Here is a 27,938-nt window from a genome sequence, read left to right as displayed (position 1 = left end):
ACTCCCTTTTATAGGGTGTTACGTATGAGTGATTGCCAGGAATCCACCATAGGCCTTCTCGTTCACTTCTTTAGAGCGGCATTGGTGGAGACACGTGCTTGTACAGTGATCGCAGAGACACAACGTGCACATGATTTAGAGATAGCAGAGAAAAGATGGGTGTGAATGCATAAGCCCATCCATGGTTTTGGTGCATTGGTACATCCGGCCTACAAGTCACCGGTGGTCATTTATGATAGAGAGTTCCGTTCGGACCAACTTGCTTATTTGGCTCGTGTGGTTTCTGTGGATGACCACAATGCATGGCTAGAGGAGTTAGGATGCTATGCAGATTAGAGAGGGCATGTGGCTTTTGCTTCTCCTACTTGTTGGAGGAGAGAGTCACTTGTGAAGGCTTTATTTTGGTGGCAAAACTTTGGATACGCACTGGAGACCCTTTAGCCCTTAGCCATGAGGGTCCTTGCCCAGGATTGCTCTTCGGGTGCATGTGAGAGAAACTGGAGTGCCTATTTTCTCATTCACACTAAGATTCGCAATCAGCTTAGCACACGACAGTTAGAGTGGCTAGTCTATTGCCGCACTAACTTACGCATGATGAGGGCTATGATAAGCATGGGTAGTCCGAAGCAAGTAAAGTTTAAATACTTAACCATAACATTTAAAATTTGTTATTTTAACATTTAAACTTTGAACTTTGAAGTTTATACTTTAAATTGAACAATTTAGACTTTGGCATTTACAATGATCAATCTTACGTGCATCACTGCATTGTGTAGGTGAATGTCGATACTTTCAAGTTGATAGGCGACTCTCTTCCGAGTATACATAAGGAGGTGGATGAGGAGGAGGAGGAGATTTTTGCAGAGCTCTATAGAGAGCTTATAGCAGTAGATACTTGTGATACTTGCAGTCAACGTGCTCGTGGGCGAGGAGTTCGAGTAGGTGGTAGTAGGGGCATGGCAGTCTCTATCATTGAGGAGGGGTGGTTTGAGTGGCTTGTAGACATATGTAAGGCGGGGCTCTAGTAGCTCATATCCTGTGCCTCGTGATGACATCCCCCCCTTGCCTATACAGCCACCACCTAGGGAGCCATCACTTGATGATGATGGTAACCTCATTAGTGAGGATGAGTATGAGTGTGTCTCATGATCGGATGCTGAGGGGTCGTCTTCAGACTCTCTTGATGAGCACTCAGATGGTTCTGATGATGATGATGATATTGATAGTGATGTCTCATCATAGATTCATAGGTCTCTCTTGTTTTTATATCAGATATACTAGATTGTAGTTGTATCACATGTTTTGCGCAGCCCATGCGACCGCGATGGTCACCCTGATGTATTCATCTTATTCTGTAATGAAATGGCTATTTTCACTTTAAACATGTTTTCTATGATCTATCATTTAATGATTTATGGTTATTGTTATTTAAAAAATCATCTTAAATTTTTTTTCGTACTAATATCGTACCATACCTTATAAAAGCATAAGGTACCATTTAGTATCGTATTTTATCGCGACGTACTGTGTCGTACCTTTCGTACTTGACAACTATGCTCTAGGAGTAGGTTACAGTAGCCCAAGGCTCTTCTGGAGCAGATGATAGCATATAAGATGGGATAGTAGTCTTTTCGGTGGTCCTAAGCTATAGGGGACAGCCTCAATGGCTGTTTGAGAAGGGCAACAACAAATTTTCAGTGTTTCTCGTAATGAAGCTTTGAAATTTCTCTCTTCATAGCATTCTCTCTCATCCCCTAGCCATCTCTAAAATTATCTCAGCATTTTCTAGCAGTTTGAGCCATTAGAGGAAGAGATCTCAATCAATCTTTGATGTAAGCCCTAATTTACAATAGAAATTAGCGTTTGACAACCACCTCGAGATATGTGTAGAGAATTGAGGGAGAAATAATGAAGCCATACTTTTAAGTACATGGATGACTGCTAACAATTCCTTCCCTTGGATAATATAACGTGTTTGGGCATCGGCGAGCTTACGGCTCTCAAAGGTGATAGGTTAGCCATCCTGGTAAATGACAATACCTAAAGCATAATCATTCACATTTGTATAAACCTCAAAAGGTTTATTTGGATCTATAATCTGCAATATCAATGCAGTGGTAACAAGCTACTTCAATGTTTAAAAACATTGATCGAGCTCACTAGTCCAAACAATAGGTGGGCTAATGTTCTTCTTCTTGCTTCGAATATCCTTAAGCAAACGTATTAAGGGTTCAACAATATGAGCATAGGTCTTAATGAATTTTCAAAAGAACCTTCTAAAATCTAAAAAGGATTTTACTTGCCTAATGGTCATAGGAATATACTAATTGAGCACTTTTTCTACCTTTTCGAGAACAATTTGAATGCCACCAATAGAGATGACATGACCAAGATATAACAGTTATTGTGCAAAAAAATTCGCACTTGGATAGTTTAGCAAACAACTATTCTTATCTTAAGAGATGTAAGATGATACACAAGTGTTTGACATGCTCCTTCAACGACTTACTATAAATAAGGATGTCGTTGAGGAAAACGACTATTCACTTTCCTAAATATAGACAAAATAGATCATTCATTATTTGTTGGAAAGTTGCGGAGCATTGGTCAATCCAAAAGTTAAGACTAAAAATTGATAGTGTCCATATCGCGTTCAAAACACAGTTTTTGGGATATCCTCTGAAGCTATCTGTATGTGATGGTATCCAGACCTTAGGTTGATTTTGGTGAAATAGCATACACCACAAAGTTGATCTATAAGATCATCCATCCTTATTCTTGATGGTCACTTTATTGAGACCCTTGTAATTGACACAGAAGCACATCATGCCATCGTTCTTTTCGGCAATAAGGATAGGCATGCCCCACGGGGATTTATTCGGTTCAATATAACCCTTAGTCAAATAGTCCTGAAGTTGCTTAGCTATCTCGTCGTCCTCTTTCGGGTTGGATCCATAAGGTGGTTAAGAGATGGGATGGCTATTAAGCAAAGTTTCAATACGATGGCCTAAGGTTCTAGGAGACGGCGGAGGTCTATCAAGTAACTGAGGCGGAAAAACATTAGCATACTCATGTAATATCGGATCCAAATACTCACTTACATTTGAAGTTATATTAATATTATTATTAAAAGGAATCAAATTACATTGATTATCAGACGATTGCACTTTTTTGACGAAACAAATATTAGTAACAGTTGGATCAAAAAAACATTGAGTAAACTTAAACTCTATTGTTGAAATTACATGTACATCACATGAAAATGACCATCAAATTGAAAAGAAAATACATGATTTTTATAAACCTTATATAAAGAGGTATAATTTTTGAAGAACCATGGCATGCCAAGAATGACATCCACATGGTCAAGGCTTATAAACCGATAATCCATGATTTGATGGTACTGTTGAATCGAAAGATTCAAGTTCGGAACCACTTGATCCTAGCGATCATTGTAGGGCCTTTTGGACACAATAAACTCGGTTAGTAGGTATCGTGTGGACTTGTAGACTTTGCATCAAGTGAGAATAAATAGAATTATGAGTAGAACCATTATTAAATAAAACTGTATTGTCTTGGCCATTTATATGCCCTACAGCCTTTAAAAGATTATGAGGGCCAAAAGCCATTTTATTAATGGGATTACTATTGCTATTACTAGCATTAACAAAACATTCTAGAAATAAAATTTTAGGAAAAAACCGTGGAGCCTGGAGTGTTTATCAAAGTCTTGGCAATAGGCTTCCTCTTTTTATTTTGGAGACATTCGCGATCATCACAAAAATGACACGTCTGATGGCAGGTGAAATAGTGGCCCTTCGAGCGATCCTTGATGTGAGTGACCTTTCGCTTGTCACCTTTTTTCTTATGCAAACGTGAAATCGGTTGACGAGTTATTGTCGGGGTAGATGACTTCATTGACTTAAAAGATTGAGGCAGCTCGATGGAAAACCCTAGTTGACTGGTTGCCCTATTTCTAGCCAAAGTATTATAAAAGTTTTTAGCGCATCTCATTCTGGTAGTCTGGGAGTAATCCTAAAAGGTATCGCATGTAAAGCAACACTTAAGGATCATCCAAGGCCTTCATTTTATGCAATAACTCTTTAAACTCTTGTGAGTATGCATCCAAGCTTTTCTCCTCCATATCAAGCTCAAATAATTTTTAGAAAATTTCAATCTGATCATTGGTCAGAAAACGTTTTCGGAAAATGGATTGAAAATCGGCCCAAGTTGCCAGCTTAGGATGTAAGCTTGCCCATTAAGCGTATGCCTTCCCTTGTAGCATGATTTTGTATTTGCCCGATGCACTGAGTGTCATCGAATTTATACAAATCAAAATACTCTGTCCATTTGGCTAGCCATGAGTTGATGTTCGTTTGATCACATTGCTCCTTTGCTTTGAAGAGATTAGGTTGAAATTGAAGAGGCATTATCCTCGTGGCTGCGGACACAAACGGAAAATGGAGAGTGTGGAGCTCGGCTAATGGGCGTTGCATTTCCTTTAGTTGATCTTGGAGAATTGCCACAATGGATGAATCTCCTTCAGATTTGAAAGCAGCAGCAGCTTCGGGATACTGCCCGTGCATGTGTTCAGGCTCGGGAGAAGCCGGACGGGCATTCTCCATGTGCTGAGAGTCAGCGGGAATGGGTGTATCAAAGGGACATATACCATGAGAAGACATGGTATTGATCAAAGGAGAGGTTTTAAGAGAAGAGTTGTTTTGCAGTTCAAGGAGTGCAAGAGAGGGGAGCAAAAGAAGTTGAGACAGTCTGCTTTAAATGCAGAATTGAATCTTTTTTTTTGGGACAACAAGGCAGAGATGGGATGGACAGGTAAAGAGAGGGGTGCCTTAAGAAATTCGTTTTAAAAGAAGATTTCTAGTCTTCTCAATAAAACATAAGCCAACACATAATCCATTGAGCAACAGGATACGTGTGGAGCATTAATGTGCCCCCCTCCCCCTCCCTTGCAGCCCTTCCAATACAAAAAGAAAACCCCCTGTCCCCCCCCTGTGTCAACCACTAAAATAGTTCTGGTCACACCTGCGAAGTCAAATGGTTGCCATGTCACAGGCCAGCAAGCAGCCATCGTAATCATGCCAGTTGACGAGTCACCATTTATCCGTCATGCTTGCCATGTCGTTTTCACGCCATCAAACAACTGCCGTTAGAGTCCAACGATCGATAGGATGCTTTTGCACCACTCTCTCTCTTTCTCTTCGTCTACCACCGTCATCTGCAAACTACAATTCAGACAGGACAGAATAGAAAATTGTCAGGCCAGACAAGAAACCAGAGAATTAGTACTTTCTCTCATCTTGTTTACAAATTTAAACTCAACTCTCTTTCTTCCATCATGGAGTTTCTCTCTCCTCGATACTTATGACTGACAGTAAACATTTAATACTAGTAAATAAAATTAAAGGTAACATTCACAGTAATGAAAACGTTAAAGTTAGCATTAACATCAACATTAATTGTTAAAAGAACAATAACAGTAATGCTGCACTAACATTACATCAATGCTAACATTAATATTAAATGTCAAATTATTGTCAATGAAAATTTTGTGATGCTAGTTTGAGCTACAAGATTTTCAGTTTCCAATGATGGTCTGCCATATCCACAGAGTGGCAGCTCCGCGGACTCCAATCGTTGGAACAACCGAAAATAATCTTGTGCACTACCATCACCCCAATACAAAACCCGAACACTGATATGAAACATATCTTGCTCTCGTATCCACCGCTTGCAACACATGCCCCCATGCACGCCTCTCCTGCTAGTAGTGTCCCATGCCACCCTTAACGAATAAAGGTGTACCTATCAGGCGCGTTTGGAATATCGATAAGTGGGGAGGTTAGTGATCGGGGGTAGTGAGGGGGATGGCCATCCCAATCGTCCATGGTAAAAAGAGGTGCTCACTTGTGGGTATGTGAAAGGCACAATGTTGAAGGGTTGCATTTCCCAACATTTCCCAACGATGTACTAGGTTGCAAAGGGGTAGTGATTCGTGAAGTGAGGGTAGGTAGAAGATGGTGTGAAGAAAGAAAAAGTGCTAGGAGCAGAGATGGAGGATCCAACTCCTAGTGTGTTGGATGCGGAAGTGGAGTGTAAATTGAGGTTTTGGAATGAAAGAGAGAGGAAATCAAGGCGTGGATTAGAAGAGGGTGGGATGCGAGGGATTTGGGAAGAGTGGTTTACATGCTCAAATGAAACAGAAGATGTAGATATACCTGATGAAGGATGTTTGCTTCGAGAGCCTCCTCTATTGAAGTTTACATTCGGATCCTACACACCAAAAGAAGAAATAGGAGAGGGTTTTGATTCATGCAACTCAAAGGGGTTGTATGAACTTAACACCGGGCCTGGCTGAGATGAAGATGGGTTGCCAATCATCCCAAATGTTGTATGTCCTCCATAATTGGAGAGGTGGCCAGCCTCACCAACTGGTCTGAATGGAGTAGCAAAGTTGGTAGGAGGGGTATAACCTCGACTATACATAATGCGCTAGTACTCTTCAAACTCCTCTGTCATGAGGCTGAAATTTGGAACAAGAGAAAAAAAAGAAGATGAAGGTGAAGGTGGGTTGCTGTCTTCCTCACCAAGTCCATATTGCCTCCTCAGGGCCTCCAATGATGGACAAGCTTGATAAGACATTGTGGGATCTTGAGAAGAAGGTGTTTGAGACATTATGAATCAGATACGTGTCATTCATGTACCTCGTACAAAACCGAGCCTGCACAGTATTTGCAGGATACTCTTTACAAGAGCATCGGCTTTGATACCATGTGAAGAAATGCTAGGGTTTTGTATTGAGGGGACACAAAATGTACGACCATGAGTGAAACACAAAGACTAACGATGATGTGCAAAACTCAAAACACAGGAAACACAAACATAGACAAAGAAAGAAGAGAACTCTGAAGTTAATGGATCAGTGCAGTAAATGAATGTACGAGTGTATAGAATGCTCAAGGGCAAAGTAGTGAGTGTCGGAGTGTGATGTCCACCAAAGACGGATCGCAAAATGCAGCAAGGCAGCCTCTGTTGGAGTGTGATGCCCACCAAAGACGGATCCCAAAATGCAGCAAGGCAGCCTCTGAAGATGTCTAGTAGCAACAAACACAATAGTAGAGGCTGGATCTGTGATAGACGGCAGAGTGGTAAAACAATGTAGTAAAGTGCAGCAGTAGAATGGCAGGAAGTGGCATAGGCTATGAGGTAGAGGCTAGAAACAAGTGCCAGATGGATGGAGAAAGTGTGGGGCGGCTCCAATTGAGATGTCCTCCATGAACAGGGTGTGGACGATGAAGTTCTAGCACTTGAAATCTGCAAAAATGAGATTGGACTGAATGGTGGGTACTTGGCTATTTATACACATGGAAGGATCCTCCCAAATTAGGGTTTTGCATGTGGGAACAAAAACTCTCTAGAACCACTCCAGGTTTAATGAAACTTTTGGTAATTTGCTGTTTTGGGGTTGTTTTAAAGAGCTAATCAAGATGTAATGAATATTTAGCTCAATAGGTGTGAGTGCATGTTATAGATGCCACTGCTGGAATTAGTAACTGCTTATACAAGTATGCATACTACTTGGTTGCATGTGTGTGTGGTGCATGCCACTGCTGTTAATTACTGCACATTTATATATAGATACTCTGTGTGTGAGAGAGTCCTGGGTCTGTGTGTAGATGCCACTTGGCATTGATGATTTTCCACTGGACCATAGTTCACTCTTTTTTTGAAATATACATTACATGTAACGTACCTTACAAATTTAATGTACCTGACGTCTTGGACTGTACAGAACAATGCACCTGACATACCAAACATGTACCTAAAACGACGTACAATGCCACCTTGTTTTGCATCTTTCCCAAGTTGCCAAGAAGTTATTTATACTCTAATAGAGATATCATTTGCTCAAGATTGGTTGCCCTATTCTTGATAAGTAGCCTTTGTAATATAGCATAAGTCTATTTCTTGTAGATAGAGTAAACAAAACTTTTGATTACTAGGATGCCACCCTTCAGGCTTCACCCTATTGCAGAAGTCGGTTCTTGTAAGGTGCCTAACACAAAAATGCACAATCCAGCGAAGAATAAGAGGGTTAAGAGGCAGAACAACCATCAGAATAGTATAGGCGGCAGGAATAAAATTGTCAAGGGGACAGCATTGACGCACAAGATACACTTCACATTCTGGGAGTAAAATGAATAGATGCTGTAGTCCTTAGCATTGGTATGACGTGTTGCTTTCAGTTCCATTCAGTTGGAACTCAGTTCTCCTGTTGAAACATCTGCCCAAACTGCTGTGATAACCCCACATTCTGGCAGTAAAATGAATATATGCTGCTGTCCTTATTGTTGGTATGATGTGTTGCAACTTGCTTTCAGTCCCATCCAGTGGGAACTCAGTTCTCCTGTGGAACCCTCAGCTTTTGGAAAAGATTACTGGCCATGTACCTACCTAGAACGTCTCCCCCTCAACTAGAGTTAGGGATTTCCTTTTCCAGGTTGGTGTACCCTGGTCAGACAAACATGCAGGCTGGCTTCCAGTGGGCTCAGTGTGCTGTCTTGCCGAGCAGACTGCCTGATCAGGCAGTTGACTGGTTGTTTGCATACCTGCATGCCATTTGGCCTGGTCACTTGTTGGCTGGATTATTTTCCCATTAAACTTGCAGCAGTCCCCAGTTGCAATGTCCCAGAACTCCTGAACTTGCTCCAATACTACCCGGATTCCAACTAGCTTGTGGGAAGTTGCCATGGATTTTCAGTCCAACCATTGTTAAATTTGATTGTGCAAACAGAAATATGACTGATGCAAGTGGTAACAATACTCCTGCAGATCAAGAGTGGCACTCTTGATATTCAATGTCCCATTTTCAACAGGCAGCCTTTGTAGTAGCATAAGTTCGTGTGCACTCAGGAAAATTGTGTTTTCTCTCATCTTCCCATGCATAAAACTTTAGGAAGACTTACAGATCCATGTTGCGTCATCTCTCCAAATACCACCACCAGCATGGTGCCTGCTGTAGGATAGGGGGGAGCATAAGTTTGGTGTCTACCAGGTTTTCATGTCTTCAGCAAAGGTGCCTAACATATAAATGCACAACTCATGATCCTCAAGCTTGTATAAAAGATGGCACTAAGTGTGCAAAGGTAGAGAACTAAGCTAGAAGAAATGATCCTACCTCTGAGCTGTAAACTCAGTACAATGCTGCACTTAGGGTCCATTGATTTTGTGCCAAATCTACAAGAGCAATCTCAAACCTGATTCCTCAGTCCTCTGTGCTAGAACTCAGCTTTCTGTGATGAGTCCTCTGGCCAATTTTCTGTGGTCACTCGTTGGGAAAAAACTCCGTGCCATGCCCAATCTGCACAGGCTACCCCTCAAGTACAGCAACGGACTGCTTTTCTTAGACTGGCATGACCTAGTTGGATTGACTTGCAGACTGCTGGGCTGATTGCCTGACCTGGGAAGCCTGCTGTTGCCCAATTGTTTTCTTTTTGGCACTTGGTTTGGCCCCTTACACTGGTCACCTAAACGATTTCAAAATGTTAAACTTTAGATTATGATGCTCCAATGCAGTTGATGCAGTCAAAGGGAACAAAGGGCTTGGAACCTTCTCCACTTAGCCTTTCTTTTTGGTTGCATCTAAGAGAGAGAGAGCGAACATGCTTTATTTGTTTCATACAAATACATTCCACAACATGCACTAATTATTTTCATGGTTTGCAATATAGACACAAATTAGGACATGCATTATTTTATTATGTGCTTTCCCATACAGGACGTGGATCAAATTATGTGTATTCCTTCAGTCATGTTGCGGGCACCATTTATCATTATCAACAAATCAAAAGACCAGAGGGAATTGGATTTGGTGGTGAGTGTGGAAAGGAACGGTTGTGGATCGATAAAGATTTCATGCAAGTGACTGTGCGGCATCATGTCGTCGACAAGACATATCAACCTGGCCATCTAATACCGAACCAGGTTTGTCGAGTGACAATACTTTGTGGTTGTAGTTTTTATGCCACTGGTTTTACAATGGACAGTTGGGGAAATTAATGCTTAAAAAGAGAAACTTGTTGTTTCTAGTGCAAAATGCTCAGAGATAAATAAGCTTAATATTGAAGTCATAGTTCATTGGCATCTAATGATTCATAAGGTTTCTGAACTTTTTTGCATTCTTAAAGAGTGTTGTGCTCTTGGAAGTACCTTCCAGAATGCTGATTCCCTACTGAATGTTGTCTGGATTTCGACATTCAATCATGACCTGTACTACTCTGTCTTGATTTGGAGTATGTTAATTTGATGGTGGTTTTCCCAGGATTACAAACCGGTTACAGGGAAAGTGCTAGAAGTTGAAGTTTGGGGATTAGGTGGGAAGGCAACAATAGAGGAACAAGCTAAGTTCCAGCAACGTGAGAATCTTTTCGCAGAACAGAAGCGTAAGGTAAAAAGTTCCTGCATAGACCATTTGCAATCAACCAGGTGTGGAAATGAATAAATGGAGCTTAACAGCACTGCTTGCTATATGATATCTAAAGTATTGGAGGCAACCCTGGCAGGTCGATTTGCAGTCGTTTGGAAACTGGGCAGATTCTCCTGAGAAGATGATGATGGATCTGGTCTCTGATCCAAACAAAGTTCAACGTGAGGAACGATGACTCATGGTCATACATGTATTCTAGAAATCATTCTATGCAGGTCAGTCCTGGGAAACTTTGTATATTCATCAAGTTCCAGCAATATGAACAGAAGCAAGTATACAGTGTGTACAGTTGTGGAATCGTGAGCACATAATTCCAACTTCATGTCTTTGAGTTGTAGAGAACAATCTGAACTTAGACAACGTGTAGCGATACTCTGTTTTAGAAGCGAAATTAATTTGCCTGCCTAGACTCATTGTGTGTGACCCATTAGACTGCAGTTTTATGATGGTACACGACCAATAATGTCTGTGCACTGATGCAGGACTGTTTTTGTTGTCCATTGACAGTTATATATTGTTGTTAATATTACTTATGTTGGTTATCATTGGTTGTTAATTGAAGATCAATGTTAAGCACCTGCACCTGCACCTGCGCGGACACATGCACACATGCAGAGAGAGGGGAGGGAGGGAGCTTTCCTCAAGTGATAGAGAGTGGAAATGAAATTGAAAATGAAAGCAATGCCCGACTATCTAGGGGTTCAAAAAAGATATTTTCTTTTCCTCGAACCTCATGGTGGAGCATCGACCTATCTAATGTTTCTCTAATTTTACCCCAATCCCACATAACTGGCAGATATGGTTCTCCAGCACAACACCCTTGTATCTCCATGTCTCAATCTGCAGCTAGTGTGATGAGGTGCAGATTCAGCCATTGATGCATCTGAGACTATGTAAAAGTGTATGTCCATGTATGTTGGGCATGCGATAAATCCATCTTGAAAGGTGTCATGCGTGTAAGAAATGTGTTTGTGCCATCTTCATGCCCAACTGCTGTATGGAGACCACCCAGTCCTTTCAATATCCAATCTCACAATGTCCATCCTAATCACTCAATTTAGATCTAAGTGGCTGAATGTGAGCTGTGGTCAAATGGTGGGGGTGCATCTATACTCATCCCATTCAGGTTCACTGGGGTAATCATTTGGGCATGCTGACATTAGGTATCTTTCTTTTCTGCCAATTGTCTAGAAGATGAGTATTCGGCAGGGGTATCTCTACTAAGGAAGCTTCCATAGTAAGAGGGCCCTTGCAAACGTGTGTGTTGCATCTAGCTGACTCTAATGATTGCATAGGGTGTTGGTGGCTTGCTTTTGATCATACATGCTATCATCATGATTCATAAGCAATGGTCTCTCCATGGGGCTACCATTCCTTACAGAAATTTCTCTGGTGCATATTGTCCTTAAAGAGGCTCCCCTCATGTGGTAAAGGGTAGGTCCTTAGGTCTCTGCCCGATAGAGTAGTGTGTGACCAATATATCACGAAGCCATTGTTTGGTGTGCCTCTTCTGAAAATCTCTCAAGTGCACCTAGCTCTGCAAATCCTCATTCAGTCTCACTTTTCTTGTCACTCACATGGACAACTGTGGTCCTTTGAAGGTCACACCCAAGTATACATACGACCTAACATCTCGATGGGCTTTCTACCGGGAGTTCATTGGTGCTCTGATTTGGTCATCCGCGCATGTGTGGTGTTAAATACCATAACCTTGGACTCCCCAATGTTCACTCAGACATTTTTATTTCAGTCTGCCTTTATAATCTGCGATTCATTGATGTGGTGATTAGACAAAGTAGATGAACTGAATGGTGCTGATCATTATGTCTGACGACTTTCTAAGTGTGTGCACTCTCATCATTGACCGTAAAACACATACATCCCCCCCTATAGCTCCTTTGACACTTGATGTTTATATCCTTGTCATATGCCTAGCCTGTGGTAGTACTGTCAAATCTGTGCCTTAACCCTGCTCAAATAGAGCATGCTTTTTCCTCTAAAGCTTTAAAGGCATTGAGAGCAAGGTTGTTTCCATAAGTAGTGCAGACTAATCCATACGGTACTGTACCATATGTATTCATGTGATTTAGTATGAAAAAACAGGCCCTTTTTTGCCATTCCTCCCCAAGCCTACAACTTTCTTTCTTTCTTTCTCCTCTCTCTCTCTCTCTCTTTCTCTCTCTTTCCCCCTTTTTCTTTCTTCTTTCTCTTTACCCCAAGCCTCTCTTTCTTTCTCTCTCAAGCCTCTCACACCCTCTTTTTCTCTCAAGCCTCTCCCTCTCTCTCAACCTTCTCTCTCAAGCCTACACTTCCCTATTTGTATGATCATTCATGTATGATGTATCCACTCCCATCTATGTACTTGTAAGTTATAGGTAATGGTAGTGCATGTTGCATGCAACAAATCTTAAGGTACCATTTAGTATTGTATTTTATCATACCGTATGGTATCGTACCTTTCGTACCAGATTGAGGGAGCTTCCTTGCTTGTACAAATTCAAAGCGAAATCTTCCACCATCATGGGTTCATGTCACGACACTTGAAACCAACCTTCCTTCTTGAAGAGGGTGGTAATTCCTTGATTTAGCTCTTAATTACAACAATCAGCAAATAAACATAAATTGAAATGCACAATTTACCTTAATAATCTTGACCAATAGATACCTAGTTGGCCCTAAAACTTGCGCCCCTTTTGGTATTTCTTTAACTTTAATCACTAATGGATTGAATTGCTGATCCAAAAGCCCCTTGCTGTATATACAATCAATAAGAAATTTGGGTCAATTGCCCCTTGATTTTCATCCAGGAATTCACAAATGAAATCACCAACTAGTCAAATGTTGCCCCAATTCACAACGGATGACTTGACATATGAAATCCTGTCAATTCTACAAATTTTAGGTGTTGATTTCAGTGTACGATGTCTTCTCTTGTTGGCACGGGTCCCAAGGTGGTTGCTAAGCCCTAATTTTTGTAGAAATTTAGGGTTTATAGGGGAGATCTCTGTGCTATCCATCAAATTTGGTTGAGATATGCTCAAAATAACTGAGAAATACTGAGATCTCTTGAGCATTGGGTTAGAGAAGGTGAGAGAAAGCCAAGATGAAAGAGAAATTTGATTTTCTTTGCGAGAAAACCCTAAACTCTGCTTGCTGCCTGCTCTAGCCTGCATTTAATGTAGTCACCTACTGCCAGGCACCTCCAAAATGTTGTCATCTGATCAACAATGTTGTTGCCGGCCCTTGGAAGATGACTCCTTACTGTCCCTTGCTTGCTGAGGCCCCCCAGATGGTTATCTTTGCAGTAAATTGTCGTTCTTTGATAAAAAAACAAACCAATAGCTCACTTTTTTTCTCTCTCCCAGACTGTAAACTAAGTGAATGGCTGAGACTAAGCCCCCAAAAACGTTTTCTTAGTTTGCATGGGCATTTTTGCTAAGTGGTAGCTTTCTAAACCCATTTTTCAGCACTATCCAACCATTCAATTAATTTTTAGAAATAAATGATCTTAAAAATTAAATTTAGCCCTTTTGACTCTACCCAAAATTAAATGTGTCCATCCGTAATTAAATTGGCTAGGTGATTTGCAACTTGGAGTGGTTCCTAACTTTTATTGACCCTTAGATTGGTATTAATTAATTAATCAATACTAGTCCCTAGTGTCACTATCGACACTTATTGGCCAAATAACTATCCGAGGGTCAAAATTGACACCAACTGACCCCCAAAGCCCAGATGGCATAACTTATCACAACTTTTGTCTTTGATATCCATTGCATCCTTGGGATCCTTGGCTTGTTACCATGAAATAACTCCCATGTGCATCACATGTGCTAAACAACCTTGCACATTTGATTAATAACTTAATCAAATGTTATCAGTAAGATTAAAGCATGTTAAGTTTTAATGTCCCCGTGACAAATCTCCCCCTTGAAATCCCTACAATTGTCCTTGATCGCACTGCACTGTGCCAAAAGAAAAGCATATTGCATTGAAAGATCCATAAGGCATCATAGTCACAATGTTAGCCACTGTTGTCCAACCATGCCACATGTCCCAAATCTTGGTGTAAATTTACAGCCAATATAAACATGAGATAATATTGAGAATCAGCCCAAAATTGTTGCTAGAAACTTATTGGATGCATCCATAATTCACGTTTCTTAATTGTTCCGACTCCACAACTATAGTAAAGCATATTCTCAGTATAAACCATGGCTGAAATTGCCAATGGCATTTACTAATATGTTGGTGTCCATGGAACTAGATGTAAACCATTGAAAATTGAGCATAATCTGATCATAAATTGAGCATTTGGTAATTTGAGAACTAATCTCAAACTATTGTAAATGTGACCCCAAACTGATCACAAACTGATTGCAAAAACTGATCAACAATCGATGCAAAACTGACCCCAAAAGTGACCATAAACAGTTCTCAAACTGATCAATAACTGTGCTGAAACAGATCTGAACTTGATTTTAAAACTAAGGCAAAAACTCATGCCCAACTGATCATGAACTGATCTCAATTGATGCAAAAGTATGGTCTCAAAGGCGTGGTAACAACCATACTCATCTGCATACATCTCATAGTGACTAGTACACAGAGTAGTGACCTCATGGTAGGTATATTGCTAGCATAGTACCTTGGATGCATGCTAAATACATTCGAGATCCACTATATGCGAGAGCTGTCCACAACTGGAGGAGTGGAAATGCTAGCTCCCCCCCTTGAGTATCAAGCAATACTTTGGACCCTTGCTCTATTGAACCTGATTGAGCAATAACTGAAGTTGACTCTAATTGAAAAGCATCTCGGTACAGTTGCAACAATTGAGGATGGTTTGCCAAGTCATCCTCTCTAGCTTTAGTTGTATTAAAACCTCCACTAGGTTGTAGGCCTTTCTTCCCCTTAAGCATTGCGATGCTTTATACTTTCACATTGTTGCAATTCCAACTTAACCAATATGCAACATTGCATCTAGTTGACTAGTGCCTCATGTGTACTTGACATGCTAGGAGCACCAAATGCATTAACATTTCAGCTATTGTCCTCAGCTGATCTTTAAATTGGTCATCAAATTTCTCTTTCTTTTGTTGATTGTCAGCTTCTAAACGCGTAGAAGGACCGACATTTTGGTCTAACCAATATTATCAGCCTTTTAGTGTTTCACGCCTTGTCTAGGCATTGCATTTTTTCCAACACTTTGTGAATTTTCAGATTGAGAGGCATTATCCCTGCTTGATCCCATCTTATCTAAAGACATTCTTGTTGTAATGCTCAACTGAATACAATTTCAGCACTAGAACAAAGCTTTTGACATTCCATTACGTGTCTCAGGCCTACCAATTCGAGAGAATTGATTATATCTTGGCGATGGAACCATGAAACCAGTCTTTCTTCTTGGAGAGGGTGGTAATTCCTCGATTAAGAACTTAATTACAGTAATCAGCAAATAAACATAAATTGAAAGGCACAATTTATCTTAATAAGCTTGGACGATAGATACCAAGTTGGCCCCAAAATTGCCGCCCCTTTCGGTATTTTTTAAAACTTTAATTGCTAATGGATTGAGTACTAGTTGAGATTTCACAATCTCCTTTGAGATTCCACAATCTCCTTTGTCGATCCAAAAGCCCTTGCTGTACATACAAATAGCAAGAAATTTGGGTCAATTGCCCCTTGATTTTCATCCATGAATTATACAAATGGAACCACCAATTGGCCAAATGTTACCCCTACTCATAATGGATGGCCTAGCATCTAAAATCCCTATCAATTCCATGAATTTCAGAGGCTGATCTTAGTGTACGATGTCTTCTCCTGTTGGCATGGGTCTCAAGGTGGTTGCTAAACTCTACTTATGTAGAAATTTAGGGTTTACAGCAGAGATATTTGTGTTGTGCACCAAATTTGGTTGAGATCTGCTCAAAATGGTTGAGATCTCTTGAGAATGGGTTGGAGAAGGCAAGTGAGAGCTAATATAAGGGAAAAATTTACTTTTCTTTGTGAGAAAACCCTAAATTCTGCATGTTGCTCGCTCCAGCTTGCATTTAATGCAGTCACCTATCGCCAGGCACCTCCAAAATGCTATCACCTGATTAGCAATGGTGTTGCTAGTCCATGGAAGGTGATTGACTCTACTATCCCCCGGTTTACTGAGGCCCCTAGATGGTTGTCCTTTGTAGCAAATTGCTGTTTTGTGATTAGAAAATGGACCAACAACTCCCTCTCTCTCTCTCTCCTCCAAGCTGTAAACTAATTGAATTGCTGATACCCAGCCCCCAAAAACGTTTTTCAGTTTGCATGGGCTTTTTTTGCCAAGTGGCAAATTTTTAAACCCATTTTTCAGCATTATCCAGTAATTTAGTTAATTTTCAGAATTAAATAATCCTAAAAATTAAATTTAGCATTTTGATCCACCCAAAATTAAATATGCCCATCCATAATTAAATTGGCTAGGCCATTTGTAACCTGGAGTGGTCCCCAACCTCAATTGACCCTTAGACTGGCATTAATTAATTAATTAGTGCTAGTTCCTAGCAACATTAGGAAAATGCAACATCATGGGCACATTTTGTATTATGCTTCCCCTTTCATTCGATTTAGTCATAGGTGTACTAGTCGCTCGTTGACTTCCATTGGTCAATACCAAATTATTTCCAGGACCTAGACTTGAATTTTGGTTTACCCTAGATGCATAGGCTGCTTGTAACTGTTAACCCTGGTGCAAAGAAAGTGAAAAAGAAATCGAAAGAAAATCAAAAGACGCAAGGCAAAGCGGAAAAAGGCGGCCCAACGGAAAAATAGGAGGAAAAAGGCCAAAAGCGCAATAGCAACTTTAAAAGTCGAGGGCGAGTGCAAAAAGGAAAAGGTGCATTTTAAATATAAAAGCGCACCCTAAATTTTTGTAAAAGAACCCATTGCATCCTTGGGGTCCTTGGCTTGTTACCATGAAATAACTACCATGTGCATCACATGTGCTAACCAATCTTGCACATTTGATTAATAACTTAATCAAATGTTATCGGTAAGATTAAAGCATCTTAAAAATTTACTTCCCCGTGATAGCACTCATTTAACTTAATCAAATGTTATCGGCAAGATTAAAGCATCTTAAAATTTTACTTCCCCACAATACCACTCATCATTATACCAGCTTTTTTGAGGGATGGTACTACAAGCATGTCTAGGAGGCTCTGTTGTGTGAGACTGCATTTGCTGCAAATGATCCCATCAAATGGTCCATTTTACTAGCATGCTAATCATTTGGCCTTTGCTAATGAGATGAACCATTGAAAGTGACGAGTCCATGAGCACTTCCCATGGCAAGGAGATGCATCTTATACTTTGTCACTTATCCTTTCTATGAGGCGGACCTTTACATCCCAATGTCCTCAATTTGCAAACTCATAGTACATGATGTTAAGCTAAAAAAGGTGCATTACACATCAAATCTTAAGTAGGTCATTAAAACAGCCCCAAATCTCAAAAGCTACCAAAGTTTGTGTCCCATGTTGGCATCAAATCTTCATCTATGATAGGTTTTCTTCCCTTTAAGGGTATTCTTTTGGATGGGAAAGCCCTTTCTTCCCCATGTTTGGAAATTTCAGAATCAGCATCAGAGCTTTAGTTCCATCCTTTGCTCACACACTCCATGTATGTACATTGGGTACCTCAAGCACCCCATGTTTGTCTCCAGTGCCTTGCAACTTCTTGGGGGTTTCTTTTCATTCCATCAAGTGATGTGTATGCGCAATGTTCTTGCATATGTTGGCCTTGTTAGCTTGTCACTTTTTAGTGTTGTCAGTCTATCATCTCCCGATTGTGAGTTCCTATTAAAGTCTTGATGGAGACATGGGAGCTGTGGCATTTTAGTGTGCACTTCTTGAGTTTTGTGAGCATTTTTCGGCATTCCGTAGTCTCTAGGCCACTTTGTCCTACATTATCTCGGCTCCTTGATTTTATCGCCACACCAGCTGTATTTTTCTGCATTTTTTAAATGTTAATGCAGTCGGCCAGCATCGGTTCGGCCAGTTTTGGTCCTTTTTTGCTATTTATAGTAGGTAGGCTGGTTGGGCAGATCATTCTTTTGCAGGCTGCTCCTCCGACTGCGGGCACACTCCTCTGTCTCTGGTGCTGTTGCTGCTGTCGTCATGTCAGGCTAGATCTAGTGCCCTCATTGACGCCTCGGGCTACATGCAGGGACTGATCAGTCCATTTGTTTGTATTCAGCATTTATTTCAGTCAGTGCAGATTTCTTTCTTCCTTCATCTTCTTGCTGTCTTCTTTCTTTGTGTTCGAGTTCCTTCTTCCATTGCGCACTCTCATGGGCCTCTCCTTCTAGAGGCATTTATCACCTCTAATTTGCTGTACGATGTATTCTTTTGCTTTTTCAGTAATCAATCCATTTGGCTCTCTCTTCCATTTCTACTTTTGTTTGTTTTGTCACTCCTGCAAAACTGTTTATTTTGTTCCCTACATGTGCCTTTCACTCTTTGATTTCATGCTTCAATACAAGTTTGATGTTGGCCATATTTTGTCCATTGCCTCACTTTCTCAAGATTTTCAATTCTCCTTGTATGCAATTGTTATCCTAGTGAGTCTCAGTTTTCTCCTTTTGCAATTCTTCTTTTAATATAACACCCCACATGACTTCTCCTACATCCAGTTTAGCTAGTGTGCAAGCTTGCATTTCACATTTCAGTTTCATTCATTCGATTCCCTCTTGCATTCATGTATCAGATTCCTATGTCTTCAAGCTCTTCCTGTATTAACGTGCATCTTAACCGATAGTACTTTTATGTATCTCCATGCTTCACTTATCAACTTAGCTGCATTCTTGCATAGCTTCAATCCTAGGGGAGTTGCCTAATTTCTACTTTTCGTGTGTGCATAATCTCAATCTTTGGATCCTGGATTGATGTGTGAAAAGATGCATCTTCCACTGTTTTGGGGGTGGCTGTGTTCTCTACCACAGTTGAAGTGGTGGTCATCTCTGCTTGGTTGTCATGTATCCTTGATTTTTTCCATTATTGAAGATTACATTCACTGTTTACTACTGCATTCAGGTGAATGTTCATGACCGTGTTCATAATTCATTGTTTACTATTTATAGCTTTATCCAGAGTTGAAAATCTGCATTCACTGTTCAGTACTGCATGCAATGTTCAGTACTGCAATCAGTGTGCAAATGATGTTCATGACTGCACTGTTTTTTGTTTACTGTTTATAGCTTGATTCATAGTTCAAGTCTGCACTCACTGTTCACTACTGCATTAAGTGTTCATACATGACTGTTGATTAGACTAGAATTATAGTTTACTGTAAATAGCTGATTCACTGTTCAGAACTAAATCTTGTGCAGTGTTGAGTTAAACGATTGCATTCAATACTGCATTCCAGTTTTGATGTCTGCCTTCATGATTGTGTTTCAGTGGTTCACGATCACATTCACTTGCAGTTTTTTTTTTTTGCAAGTAAAATGTGGCTGATTATATTACTCAAAAAAACTGATTACAGCAGAGTGCTCATGCTCAACAGACTAGCTGGAGCTGATGAAAGTCACAAATACATCATGTATACAAGCCTCTCAAGACAGTCTGGGGGGGATGGGGGCAAGAAGCCACGGAGGGGGGGTGTCTCTCCATCTGGGGCTGCCTGCCCGCATCACGAAAAATAGGTCGTGTCCACCCCAAGTGCGCATGAAATGACATCAGAGCTCCTGACTCGCCCTGGACTCGCCTTGCACCTGATCCCATCAGCCGTGGAGGGAGTGGATGATAGAGGTCTAGAGCTTTGTTGCTGTCGCCTGTAGTGAAGGTCTCTCTCCGTCGAAAGCCTCCTGACACCGCGCCTTCCAGATATGCCAACCAGTAAGACTCCCTATGATCTCCCATACCTCAGAGCGGTTTGCTGTGGGCTCCAGTTACCTGGCGGATGGGTAGAGCCTCCAAACCGACCACTGCACATGACCTTGCCTCGATAAAGAATATCGTGTCCTGTATCCCAGTCTCATACAGAAGATGACGGCCTTGGTTGACTGCCTGCCAGTAGAAAGCTCCCCATGAGATACATCCAAGGCTAGGTGCTATACGGCAAAGGATGCGGCATGCTCCTCTCCACACGAGCTGCGCCGCCTCACACGACCAAAGGCAATGCTTTGGGGTTTCCAAAGGTTGCTGTGTGCAGTGCTTACAACTTCTCTCCTGCATCTGGGCAAGCCAACTTCCCATCGCCAAGCCTCCATGTGCCACGAGCCATAAAAAATACGATACCCTCCTTGGCCTCCAGCTATCCATAGGCGGCGCCAGAAGGTTCGTCGGAAAGGCTCCGATGCTGTGCTCTGCCCAATGCTTGCTACGTGACAACACCCAATCCATATCCTTGTGCTTCAGTACGTGTCTATCAATCTTGGTGGTGTACTCCAAGAACCTTGGTGGTTTGTTGGCGACTGCAATGGCCGGCCATAGCCACTCTCCTGGATTCCACTACAGCTCATCAAGTGGCTTGTCCTCCCAGATTCAGAGGCGCCACTCCTTGAGCTCTTGTCAAAAGACAAAAGGGTCCAGTCGCCATGTCTTTTCCTGAAGGCCAATTACCCAAATCCTTCTCCATGAAAGGACAACTATCTCCTCATCTTGCTGCCCTCTATCAAGAGCCAGACGCCCCCCTTCTGTACGGTGAAGGTCCCAGGTGGAGCGCCGCCCACTCTACTTGCCACCTGTAGGGGGATGCCTGTTGGTGAAAACCTAGCGGCCCATACCTCCCCGGGCTCTATCGGCTCTCGTATCGGGGGAGCAAGCCACTCCTGAGGTATTGCTGCGTCTATCTCTCTTCTCCTCAACTCCACTCCTCTCTGGCAATCTGATACTTGCTACAACACCACCTCATCCACCATCCTATACATATCTCGCTATGTCCTAATGGTACGAACCAGGCCAGCCTCCTAACTAGCCCGCTCGATGTGGGGGTGCTCTCCAATCTGTGCCCCTTCCTGATCTTTGACTTGGGGGTTTCAGATCATTGGCTAATGGTCTATCTCCTCCTAGCAGCTTGGGGGGACTTCGGATTAGGGCCTTACGGAGGCCCTGCCACATGCGGAGCAAGCTGTGTAGGAAAGGTGATCTGGGAGGGGGTGATCTGGGCTGACGTGAAGATCCATCTCAGGGACAGCCTCCACTCAGTGCCAAGCCTCGGTCGATAATCTTGAAGACCCTCCTACAATAGGACCTTCTAGGTCTGCCCTCTTGGTGTGAGGCTGTGGACAACTAGCTTGCCCAAGAGGGCCTATTCTGATACTCTAGGTCTATGATCCCAAGCCCTCCCTCTGACCGATGCCGTATACTAGTCACCCACGCCACCTTGGCCTTGGAATCCTTGGAGCCGTCTGACTCGAACCAGAGGAATTTCCGCACTAGGTGGCAAAGTTGCACTACGTAGGATGAGGGGAAGCACCATCACGAGGTGATATACTAGGCCGTCTCTAGGAGGACTTGGTTAACCACCAGGGCTCGGCCGGCTAGTGAGAGGTGAGCTGTGCTCCAATAGGTCAACTTTCTCCGAATAGAATCGAGGACTGGAAGAAACTGCTGGGCGGGAGTGATGTCGAGTCCCACCTGCAACCCTAGGTACCGGACTGTCTGCCCTCTGCTCACCCATCTAAATCGCAAGTGGATATCCCACTCTGTGCTAGAGTCTGGGTCTGTGAGGAAACCAACCGACTTTCGCCAGTTGATTTTCACTCCTGGTGCAGAATAGAACACCTCACGAGCCAGCCTCACTCTCTCCAGCATCGACGCATCATCCTCTATATAGAGGGCTGTATCATTTGCATACTTTGAGTCTAACAACTCAGTCTCCTCTCTCACTGGAAGTCAGAGGCTGCGTAATTTGCTCACACGTGACATGAGGAAGTGAGACATTGCCTTTGCAAAGAGTAGGAACAGGTACGGGGCCAGGGGGCAGCCTAGCCGGACCTATCTCTCTAGCCGAAACTCCCCCCCTTGAATACCACCTATGAGAATCCTGTTGATGGCCGATCTGTAAAGTGCGGAGACCGTGCAAATTCAAGCCTGGGAGAAACCCAACCTCACCATGGTGCCCTCTAGGAAATCCCAGTCCACCCTGTCATAAGCTTTCTCGAAATCCAAGAGTAGTACGGTCAATCTCTGCCCATTGTGTTGAGCCCACTCCGTCGCCTCAAAGAAGGTGAATACATTGTCTAGGATGCTCCTATCCTGGACAAAGCCTGTTTATGTGTCATGAATGATGTTTGGAAGCACGGGGTGTAGACGCCTATCAATTATCTTTGCTAGTGCCTTATAGGCCACTGACAATAAGGTGATCGGTCTCCAGTGGGAAAGCTCCAACCGGTCTTCCCCTTTGGGGAGAAGACTGATAAGGCCTGCCGAAAGACTCCTTGGCATTTGTCTCCTGAAGTAAAAATCTCCTGGAAGGCCATTAGTAGGGGGTCCTTCACCACTTCCCAGTAGGTAGTGAAGAAGGCCTTAGAGAGGCCATCCTCTCGCGGGCATTTCTGTTGGTCCTGTGTATGGAAAGTCTCATCTAGTTCCTTCTCTGTGAAGGGGGCTAGGAGGGAGCATTCCATCTCTTTTGTGACGAGGGACGGGATGTGATCCCAGACCTGCTGTCTACATTGCTGTCCTCTAGCTGAGGTTGTCTTCTGTTGGAAAAGGCGGCTATAGTAGTCAGTGGCAATCTCCATCACCTTGTCTGGGCTAGAATAAGTCCTCCCATACTGATCTCGAAGGTTGCGTAGCTGCTTTCCTGAGGTGCACTTGGAAAAACTCCCTACACATTGTGTCCCCCTTCCGTGCCCAGAAAGCTGCTAAGGTGCGGAAAGAGAACTTCGAGCGTTTGTCCTCTAGGCCAGCAATATCTGCTCGCGCGCACACCTCCTGTGTGTGGAGGGTGGGATTTCCTAGTGCCTCCTGTAATAATCTCTACGTGGCTGCAAGGTCCCGCCGGAGTGCTCGCTCCTTCTCCTAGCTTTGCTACCTGGCTTGTATGGCTGCCTCTTGGCAGATACTGCTCGACTCGGCTAGGACCTTTGTAACCTTCTCTTCGATCCAATCCCTCTTGTCCCACTCCCTGGTCCAAATCTTCTCTATTTGTCTTGTCACCTCCTCCCTCCTATAGATCGAGTCAGGGATCTGACATGATTGTGTGTCTAGGGCAGATGCTGGGGGATGAAGTGTCAGGAGAACCGGGCAATGATCGGACAACGTGGTGCCTGCCAACTCCCCAATTTGGCCTCTACGAGAGCCTTTCCGCTCCCCCACATAAAACCTGTCCGATCGCTCCATCACGACTCCACCTTGTTGAGAAACCCTTCATCCTTCTGCATCGCTGTCCTCTAGCTGAGGCTGTCTTCTGCTGGAAAAGGCGGCTACAGTAGTGAGTGGCAATCTCCATCACCTTGTCTGGGCTAGAACAAGTCCTCCCATATTGATCTCGAAGGTTGCGTAGCTGCTTTCCTGAGGTGCACTTGGAAAAACTCCCTACACATTGTGTCCCCCTTCCGTGCCCAGAAAGCTGCTAAGGTGCGGAAAGAGAACTTCGAGCGTTTGTCCTCTAGGCCAGCAATATTTGCTCGCGCGCGCACCTCCTGTGTGTGGAGGGTGGGATTTCCTAGTGCCTCCTGTAATAATCTCTGCGTGGCTGCAAGGTCCCGCCGGAGTGCTCGCTCCTTCTCCTAGCTTTGCTACCTGGCTTGTATGGTTGCCTCTTGGCAGATACTGCTCGACTCGGCTAGGACCTCTGTAACCTCCTCTTCGATCCAGCCCCTCTTGTCCCATTCCCTGGTCCAAATCTTCTCTATTTGTCTTGTCACCTCCTCCCTCCTATAGATCGAGTCAGGGATCCGACATGATTGTGTGTCTAGGGCAGATGCTGGGGGATGAAGTGTCAGGAGAACCGGGCAATGATCGGACAACGTGGTGCCTGCCAACTCCCCATACAATCCATCGCCTGTATACATGGAACGGAGATGGATGGGTGTTTCAGGGATCTATTACATAGCTGCCCATCAACCTGCGTACCTTCAAATTAACTTGAAGAGAATCAAGTGGATGGAGGATTTGAGGATCGTGAAGCTGTTCATCTTTGTTGAGGCTCACGCAAACGCGACCCTACAGGTTGGAGGTCGAAGGGTTAACCAGAATAAGTATGTGTACGGGGAAGTGATTCAAAGAATCCCTGCCGACCGAATCAAGGTTTTGGGGCGTCATGAGAAGAATGGATATCGAAGGAAGAGATACCCTAATCTTCCAATGAACTATCGATTTCTGCTGGCCTCTACGAGAGCCTTTCCACTCCCCCACATTAAACCTGTCCGATCGCTCCATCACGACTCCACCTTGTTGAGAAACCCTTCATCCTTCACCTGCAGTTTGTGTTTTTGCGTTTTTGCGTTTTACATTTAGGGTTTGCAGCCCCAAAAAAGGACGCCATCCTAGACTGATTGTGCCTATTTATTGGCCACTCTCTCATTCATTCCTCACGGCTGATTCATTCAGTCCATCACCTCTTCTCTCCAGTCTCTCCACTACCCTCACACTCCTTTAGGAGGACATTGCGGTTCGTGGTTCGTGGTTGTCTTCATCATCTTCCTTGTGCTACGACACCCTTGGTCCCTGGTATCACATTCACTCCATGATTCGGAACTTCATCATTCCATTCATTAGAGTTTCTTTTCTCTTCTCTTCTCTTCTCTTCTCCATGTTTGCCGAGTTTACTCCGTGTTCCTCCCCACCAACCCTACTGTCTTGTTGGTACGCCATCTTTTGACATGGTATCAGAGCTGGATCTGCTCAAACAGCGACAAAGATCCTCCACTCCAGTAAAGGCAAAGACCAGTGGTGGGTTCGACATCCATTTCTCTTCTTCTTCCGCTGTATCAAAATCTCGTTTTTGCAGGTTTCAGGCGTTTTCAGCTTGCTACCCACACCCCTTTCGCAGAGGACATCGCAGTCTCAGCTGTCCCTTGCTCTCATCGATAGTCTAGCACTTGTTTTCAGCCTTCCACCCGTAGTTTGCAGCTGTTTACAGCAAAGTGATTGTTGCTGATCACACTCCATTCAGAAAACAATCTCGTTTTTGCATATTTTAGGTATTCCAACTTGTTGCCCACACCCCGGACATGGAGAATATCGCAGTCCAAGCTGGCCATTGCTGTCTACAACAATCTGGCTCCCATTTCCAGCCTATTACACACTGTTCGGAGCTGATTTCAACATATTGACTATTGTTGTTTTTTTCTTGCGTTTTTAGTCTTTCTCTCTCTTGCAGGCTATCCTGCCTACGTTTTTAGTCTTTCTCTCTCCTGCAGGCTGTCCTACCTGCGTTTTTAGCCTTTCTCTCTCATGTTGCTTACGTTTTTAGTCTTCCTCTCTCTTGCAAGTTATTTTGCCTGTGTTTTTAGTCTCTCTCTCCTCACCTGCGTTTTTCTACTGGTTGCAATCTCTTACTGTTGGTCGCATCCTCCTCTCACTGGCAGCTCACTTTCAGCCCTTCCACTGCCCTCCCACCCCTTGAGGCGGACATTGCGGTTCGTGGTTCACATTGCCCTCACACCCCTTGAGGCGAACATTGTAGTTCGTGGTTCATGGTGGTTGACCTCTTCCTTGTTCAGCAAGGCACACTAGTATCCATGGCTTCTTTGTCAAAAGATGTCTAGACTACTGCATACTCCTATTGTGGCATCACCGGACACTCCACCGATGCTTGCCGATTTTGATCTTTGCTCCCCAACCCCCCAGACTATATGCATCTTCCACGAGGCACTCCTTGTGCCATCTCTTCTTTTTGGGCCACAGAGATCGTTCTGCATCGGCTAATAGAGTACTATGCTCAAGACAATAAGACGCATCCGATACGCACTAAGTCCTTTCTAGCACATGGAGGATCGATTGGCGCTACGACCTCCTGGAGATTGTCGCAATGCCAGCGGTAGTATTCTCCCACCTATTTTCGAGTACAGTGGCTACTACGGCCCGCGGTTCTGCAGTCCGCTCCATCGAGACAATGATTGTTTGATATCGTCTCCTCGTCAGTTTGCTCCTTCGAGAGACAGTGGCTGCTCGACTCCTTCCTCTTCTTCGGCTACCCAGTTTGCTCCACTGAGAGAGAGCGACTGTTTCCCACCTCTTGCTCATTCTGAGCCCCACCCTTCCACACCCTCAACTACTCAGGTTCGAGAGGCTACCTTTGGGAGCTCTTCGGCACGACCGGCGGTACTTCCTTCTGTCAGAAGTGGAGCAGCGGTGGAAGCATAAACATGTGCTGAAATAAACTGCTGAAACACAAGACAAAAAGAGAAAAGAAAAGAACACGATACAGATGAGAACTTAGATGTATGCACGGGAAATGGAATCCATATATCTGAACACGAGACAGTCGCATACAACAGTGAGTCACTGGCTGCGTGGGCACTAGCACTGGCTCCTCTCTCCACAGAGTCTGCAGATGGTGAAGATGAAGTGACTGACTGAGGAGGAGCCACTGAGTATAAATAGGCTGAAAAAGTGGGGAGCAATAATGCTGGTCGGACAGCATTAAAGCTGGCCGACTGGTGCATAAAATGCTCCACTGGCATAAAATGCCACACCAGAAAAATACCTAAAATACCTAATAAAAAATGCCCAGCCCAAATCAAGCTCAGACTCACACATGAGCTGACAAATACTCTGCTAACACCCTCTCTCAGATCATGAGTGATCTGATACAATACAATAGTACAATGAAAAGGGATCGGAAACTATACAACATAGAACCACCAAGTAGAACCATGGATACCCAAGCAGTGGGTGATCAAGCCACCACCAAGGTGCCTCGGAGAGAACTTGATGTCGATGTCGATCGTACTAAACACCTGAAAATAGAGAAGATCATAGCATGTCTCTGTGTCCATCACTAATGTCTCGCAGTAGCATACAAGACCATCCTGTCAAAAATGCCCCTGAACATAGGTGACCATGGAGTCCCCGCCTTTGACCAGACCGTCAAAGTGTCCCCTCATGTGAGCTCCAGACGAAAGCCTCCCGCTCTCTGTCAGATAACCAGCTCAGCATGAACCTGGATGTCAATCCCAGCTCTAGGATTTGATTCCACCAGACTGAAGTCGATGCGTCAGGGATGTCCCTCTCTGGAACCTGTGCACCTGTATAAAAGTATAGATGAGGCACGGCTGCCCCATCTGAACACCCGCTCACACTCCCTCTCTGGCACAAGAGAGTCGTGAGGGATGACCTCATCACCACCACTAGAAAGCAGCCGAGGAAGGGGCCACCAAGCCCTTCCCGCGATCCAAAGAAGAGGATCCCTTCCGCGCCTTGGACTTCACCTTGGTCGGAGGATCGGAGTTGAAGTCTGATGAAGGAGAGGACTCATCGGTAGAGTTAGCATCCCG

The 27,938-nt window shown here is 43.5% G+C and overlaps 1 protein-coding gene across 4 annotated transcripts in view; it reads left to right on the top strand.

Annotated features, from left to right (window-relative positions):
- Positions 1-27,938, top strand: part of LOC148023000 (TLD-domain containing nucleolar protein) — a 51,426-nt gene that overhangs the window by 9,489 nt on the left and 13,999 nt on the right. For 2 of the 4 annotated variants that reach the window (XM_087695972.1, XM_087695973.1), the window contains exons 5-7: positions 9,797-10,002; positions 10,340-10,465; positions 10,581-10,719. In XM_087695972.1, coding sequence (XP_087552098.1) covers positions 9,797-10,002; positions 10,340-10,465; positions 10,581-10,679 — 431 coding nt within the window. In that variant the 3' untranslated portion in view covers positions 10,680-10,719. Of the gene's footprint in view, positions 1-9,796; positions 10,003-10,339; positions 10,466-10,580; positions 10,978-27,938 lie in introns of those variants that run through there. The other 2 variants (XM_087695971.1, XR_015693594.1) reach the window with 2 other exon arrangements.

The sequence above is a fragment of the Lygodium microphyllum genome, chromosome 16 (assembly GCF_053477565.2).
Source record: "Lygodium microphyllum isolate KBCC chromosome 16, Lygodium_microphyllum_v1.1.10, whole genome shotgun sequence".
In the NCBI taxonomy this organism is placed as follows: Eukaryota; Viridiplantae; Streptophyta; class Polypodiopsida; order Schizaeales; family Lygodiaceae; genus Lygodium; species Lygodium microphyllum.
This window is presented reverse-complemented; position numbering and strand designations above follow the sequence as displayed.